Consider the following 6,188-nt stretch of genomic DNA (forward strand, 5'->3'; position numbering starts at 1 on the left):
CCTGACTTCCCAGCCTGGACCTTGGTTCCTCCTGCCACTCTCTGCCCACCCCGAGGCTTGGCTTCCCGTCTGCACTGCCTAACATACCTGTATTTCCTACCTGAGGTCTGAGGAAATCCCCCAGGATTCTCTTGGCTCTCAGGCTCTGAGGCAAGGGAGACTGTCCCGCCCGGCTGAGCCAGGGAGAAGGGCGGGCATGGCTCTGCTTGGGAACAGAGCTGCCCACCCTCCACCTTGTGAAGTGTGGTGTGAGCGTTCACAGCAGTTACTGCCTATAGAAACATATCTCTTTATTTTCCTAGAGGCCTGCAATTCCACCACGGGCACGTCATTCCTGATCTTGCTTTGTTATAAGCTATCCTCAGAGAGGATACACAGAGGGAGAAAAAATTTGGTGCAGAAATGAGGGGTTCGCAGACAGAACTGCTGGGTGAGGACAGGAAGCAACTAGATGTGTCCTTGTGGGTCTCAGTCTTTTCGCTGCCCCGAGGCCTCTGCCGGGGCAGGAAGGGTGCCCTTGTGGAGGGTGTGTCCAGCAGTCCCCAGGCCAGGGGGAATACAACTACAGGTGCCACGGGCCCCTCTCCTGCCAGCAGGTGGGCATGGGCCTCCACGTGCACAGGCTAATCCTGGCTGCTCGCCACTTTCTTGCAGGGGGGGGCCTGTTGTTATGGTGGACATCCCTGATTGTGGGATGGTACGCTCGTCTTCACCTCACACCTGACTCCCCTGAGGCTTCCCTCGGTCCCAGGTAGACCCTCAAACCGATCACAGGATCCATGCAGTTCCTGGGACATCTGCACGTGGTCACTCTCAGCTGAGGCCTCTTTGTCCCGACTTAGTGGGCTCGGGCCCGCAGCCCCGTCCCAGCCTGTCCACAGGCCCGGCTCCTGGTCCACAGTCCTCTGGGTGTGTGGAAAATGAAGGGATGCAGCACCCATGTCCGGGCAGGGCCAAGGAGGTGTGGGGAAGCCCTGCGTCTTTATCCCTGTTCCCACACCTGCTCTGGCACAGGGCCTGGCTGTGTGGAGGAGGTTGCTGGTAAGCTGCCCAGAGACACGTCCTGGCCTCCAAGCCCCCTTCTCCCTCTCCTGTGCTCCCCACGGGGCTCTTCTCCTTGCGCCCCTGGCCCTTGTGGAAGGGGGTCAGATGTCTGGCTTCTCCTAGCCAGTCAGAACCCTATCAGGCTCTGGGCAGATGTCACCATTTTGGGGCAGCTAGACCCAGAAAGAGGCAGGCCCCAGCCCAGAGTCACACAGCTAGTGAGGACAGACTCCTGTCCCCGGCCCGGCCCCTGCCCAGTCTAACAGCCTGTTATCCTGGCCAAACTCGGGGCAAAACAGGCAACCTTAAGACAAAGGAAGAGGCCAGTCAGAGGTGTAGGGTTGGGGTAGCAGAGAGAAGCCCCCCTGGGTGGTCCCTGCAGGGGATCTGCGACGGTCCAGCCACCGCAGGGGGTCTTCCAGGTCCTGGAGAGGGGTAAGGGACTGAATAACACCGTGAGTATGGGGTCAGAAGGACCAAGACAACTGATGGTTGCAAGGCACTTTATTTAGAATTTACTGAATCTTATATAGACAGAAGAGGAACTCATTATTAGACAATGAACCCATAGAATTGCTTATTGCTTATCTCAGTTCAGTCACCACCACTGACGTCACCACGGACGTCAACAAGTTTACAACAACTATCCTTGAACATTATCTTCCCTTAACCAGGCTCACACACAGCCCCCAGCCATAACGAACAACCAGGACTCTCAGTTCCCTGAGGTCTCCTGGCTTGAGATAGCTTTGTTAATCTCTTTTACATTCCTCAGGCCTGGGAAAAAGAGTGCGTTCCAAGGTAAGGGCTTTGCTTTTTGTGAGAGACATACTGTCTCCTCCAGGAGTTACCTCCAGCTAAGACTGCATGCTTCCCACAGGGATCCATGCTGCCTGGGCCTCCCTTCTCCAGGACGCTCTATCAGCTTCCACGGTCACTACCCTTCCTATCCCAGCCCCAGCCAGGGCCCTGCCGTCAGCCCGCTGCAGCTCTGGCAGTAGCACCCTCTCGCTCTCTCCCAGCCCCGGTAAGCACACCTGGCAACAGGGATTGTCTCCATTTCACAGGCCGGAAAGCTGAGTGAAGGTGGGAGGGGAAGGAAATTATTTGAGGACATGAAGTAAATTAGCCGAGTCTGGAAGTCATGTTTCTGTAATTTAATCTACATTTAGGGAATTGGGGTCAGAGATGAAGGGATAAGATACCAAGCCCTATGGGCTCCAGTCTGGAGCAGGGGGCAGGAGGCAGAAACCAGGACACAGAAAGCAATGACATAACAGATGTGCTGTGATACACTCGGTGGTAGGGGAGATCAGATCCAGGGGATGGAGGCCATTTCTGGCCAGAGGATGGGATGGGCGAGGTTCAAGAAGGCTTCCGGGAAAACTCATTCCCAGAAAATGTATCTGGAACAGTTTCATACAACTTTTAAAAAATAAAAAGAAAATCACCCAAATTAAAAAAAAAAAAAAAAAAAAAAAGAAGGCTTCCGGGAGTAGCTCGCACCAGGGTTAACAGTGAAAGCGAGCCCTGTACTTTACAGACAGTGCCACCGGAGAAAGTTGCCAAAGTTGAATTGCACTGGATTGAAAATTTGGGGACCAACTGTGGCAAAACTTAAATGTCAGGTGTGTGGAGGTGATGGGGAGCCAGAAAAGTAAAAGGGGGACACCCAGAGGTGCTTTTGGAAAAAAAAAGTCTCTGGCAGCAGGGTAAACAGAGGGCCCACAGGCCCCACGTGGAGAGAAATGTCGAGTTCTGAGCTATGAGAAAGGCAGTGGGGGGTGGGGGGGGAAGGGGGGGGACAAGGTTCAGTGGCACCACAGGGGGTCGGGCTGACAGAACTCTCTCCCTATGGGGGAGAGAAAGGGAGGAGCCAGTGTGTTTCCTCTGTATCTGCCTTGGGGGAGGGGGTGGATGGTGGTGTCCCAAGTAAAGAGAGGCAGGGAAATCAGGAGAAGCAGGTGGTTCAGGGCAGAGGTTTGGGGGACAGATGCTGAGTTCTGCATGGGCTGAACTGAGTCAGAGGTGCTGTGAGACCCCTGTGGGGAGATTGGGGGTCTGGAGTTAGCAGAGAGCTCTGAGCTCAGCGATGGTTGTGGAAACCAAGTGAGGGGCTGAGATCACCCCAAGGTAGGCGTGCAGAGGGGAGAGGAGGGCACAGAGGAGGGACCTTGAACAACTCCTACATGAAAGGCAGCCCTTCTCTAGAGCTGCTCTATCCAATACAGAAGCCACTAGCCCCACGTGGCTATTGAGCACTTAGGATGGGGCTAGTCTGAACTGAGATATGCTCAGTATCAAGCGTTAAAAAGTACATACCAGATTTTGAAGGGAAAAAGAAATGTAAAAGTATTTCATTAATACCTTTATATTGACTCCCTGTTGAAATGCTAATATTTTAGATATATCAGGTCAAGTAAAATATAGTATAAAAATGAATTTCACCTCTTTCTTTTTACTTTTTAAAAAATGTGTCAACTAGGAAATTAAGAATTATGCGTGTGGCTTGCCTCGTACTGCTATTGGATGACACTGTCCTAAACCCTGAATTCCACAGGATGTGGAATAAGTGTTGAGGGAAAAAAAACAAAGCAGAGTGGGAGGGTGGAGACTAAACGTTTGCAAGATGCTGCATTGCCCACCGTAACCAGTGTCTATACTGCAGGACTTGTCAAGGCATGTATTAGCCCCCAAACTGAGTTGCCCACAGATATTGCCCCTTCCCTGGACTTCCTGTGAGACGCAGTTTCTGCAGAATCCACTGTGAGAGACAGTGTTTTAAAGAGAGAAGAATAAGCCTGTGAGGTGACTAGAAGGAGGCCGAAGAGCAGAGAGGGCAAGCAGGCCAGAGGAAGGGGTGGTCTGGGGCTTCAGAGGGGTGAGAGGAGGTGGAGACCCCAAGGGAACCCCCTAGCCAGGCTTGCGGCCACCTGGGCAGAGCTCACTCCACAGGCGCAGGCGGTAGCGGAATCGCACGTCGTGGCTGGGCTGTGTGGTGCCAAAGCCCCAGCGCTGGGGGTCCACGGGTGGCACAGGTGTGTCAGGGTCCACCAGCTCCAGGTCAAAGTGTGTGACCATGAGCAGGACAAAGAGCTTCATCTCGCTGAGGGCCAAGAACCTCCCAGGGCAGATGGAGACACCCGAGCCCCATGGCATGGTGTAGTGGTGGATCTTCTTGCCTGCCTTGTAGAAGTCCACTTTTCGGCTGCCGCTGGGGGTGAGGAAGCGATCGTACTTGAAGGTGGTGGGCTCGGAGTGGATGTCGGGGTCCATGTGCACTGAGAGATAAGGGAAGAGGGCCAGGATGTCTCCACTGCGGAGCAGGTACTCCTGCCCACTGGCCATCTTCAGGCTGTGGTCATCGTTCACCACCCTGAGGAGGGTCGGCGCGGCCCCCAGCCGCAGTGTCTCTTCCATCACGCTGTCCAGCACCGGCATGCGGTGCAGGGCACCGACCTTAAAGTTAAAGGACTGCTTGGCCTCCAGCCTGGCCTCTCCCAGTACCTGGGTGGCCTCTTCCCTCACAGCCCGCATGGCTTCTGGATGCTTCAGGAGGAACAAGAGGGCCCAGAAGGAGGTAGGCCCTGTGTTACCCTGGGAGGCCCAGAGCATCATGAAGTTGAACTTGTCCTGCATGGCTGGGGCGACTCCCTGCTCCCTCAGATACTGAAGCATATAGGTGATCCAGTTGCTTATGCCGTACTTCTCCATGTTGTGTTCCACAGAGAGCGTCTTGTGGAAGAGACGCTGGAGCCGGCCCACTTCCAGCCACTCCCGGGGCCCCAGCAGGGAGTAGACAAACCTGGGGAACAGGCGGTCGAACTTGCGGAACTGCACGAATAATTCCTCTGCCTGTAGCAGGTCCTGCTCCTCGTCCTTTGTGTAGCCGAACAAGCTCAGGTAGCCGGCCTTGAACAAGATGTTGTAGCAGAAGTGAAAGAGGCCATCCTCACGCCAGCTACTGGCATCCAGACCGGGGCCTGTGGGTCCCAGCATAACCAAGGACAAGCTGTCCAGCATGGCTTTGTTGAGCTCCTCCAAGCCATCCCCCATGAGGTGCTTGGTGCTGGCTGAGTGTATCATCTGGTAGTCTCCCGGTACGGAGCGGTATCCAAATACCTTTAGCACCAGGTTTTCCGCATACTCCACAAAGTCTAGTTTTCTCTGCGTATCCTTGAGGATGGGGCCAAAGGAGAGAGGGTCCATGACAAAGGTGAAGTACTGGCCCCCTAGCTGCACCGTGAATATTTCCCCGTGTTTAGCCCGCATGTGCTTCAGAAATTCAAACATATTCTTCCGGAAAGCCATAGCATGGCCCAGCCAGGGCACGGAGCCCTTATCCAGAGGGGGCTCCTTGGGTCTTTGTTGCCGGAGCAGCTCCTGCAGGCACAGATACCCGACAGTGGCCACCATCAGAGCTCCCAGCACCAGACCCCAGAGCACCATGGCTGTGCTCTTCCAGGTTGAGCTCTGGACACGTTGTTCTCTGGGTGCCAGAGAGTTTGGGAGGTCTTGACAAGTTGAGGGTAGAAAAATCTGTCCACCTGGACCTTGCCTGGTGACTGCAAGTTACAGTAAATAACCCTGGCGAGACAGTACCTGGGAGCAAAACGTTACCCTGGATTTTGTTAGGACCTTGTCATGTGGGAGGAGGAGGCGGGACTAGGAAAAAGCCCGGAAGGAAACCTCTAGCTATGGTCACAGCCCCCTCACCAGCTTCAGGCTTTGTTCTGACCTTTTCAGACCCAGCTCCAGCATCTTCTCTGCCAAGTCTCTCCTTGACTCCATCCTCACCCCCGTGACTTACTGATTATTCACTCCTTTATTTACTCATGAATTCATGTATTCATTAATTTGCTAGTTCATTTAGCAGAAATGCACCGAGCACTTACTAAGTTTCACATCCACCCCTTCCTTATCTTTAAAAGACACACAGAACCTCCCAGACAGAGGACCCTTCAAGCACAGGCTCAGACTTCAGTCTCCAAGCCTCTCACCAATTGGCTTGCATACTTCTCTAGCAAGAAATACAGACTGGGAATCTTGGAATTATGAAATGTCAGAGATGATAGGGACTTCAAACAAACTGCTTTATTTTACAATGAGGATCTAGGTTCAGAGTGTAGTGGAGACTTTTTCTG

At 53.7% G+C, this 6,188-nt stretch overlaps 1 protein-coding gene across 1 annotated transcript; it reads right to left on the minus strand.

Moving 5' to 3' along the window:
* Positions 1–1,533: 1,533 nt before the first annotated feature.
* Positions 1,534–5,968, minus strand: CYP8B1 (cytochrome P450 family 8 subfamily B member 1). The gene has a single exon (XM_082348633.1). It carries the CDS (start codon positions 5,491–5,493, stop codon positions 3,958–3,960), a length of 1,536 nt encoding a protein of 511 aa, XP_082204759.1. The 5' UTR covers positions 5,494–5,968; the 3' UTR covers positions 1,534–3,957.
* Between the last annotated feature and the right edge of the window lie 220 nt (positions 5,969–6,188).

The sequence above is a fragment of the Balaenoptera borealis genome (genome assembly GCF_965194805.1).
Source record: "Balaenoptera borealis genome assembly, chromosome: 12".
Classification (NCBI taxonomy): domain Eukaryota; kingdom Metazoa; phylum Chordata; class Mammalia; order Artiodactyla; family Balaenopteridae; genus Balaenoptera; species Balaenoptera borealis.

Excerpts from the sequence above, each read along its gene's own strand:
- CYP8B1 (XM_082348633.1), bottom strand. The coding sequence starts at position 5,493 with ATGGTGCTCTGGGGTCTGGTGCTGGGAGCTCTGATGGTGGCCACTGTC.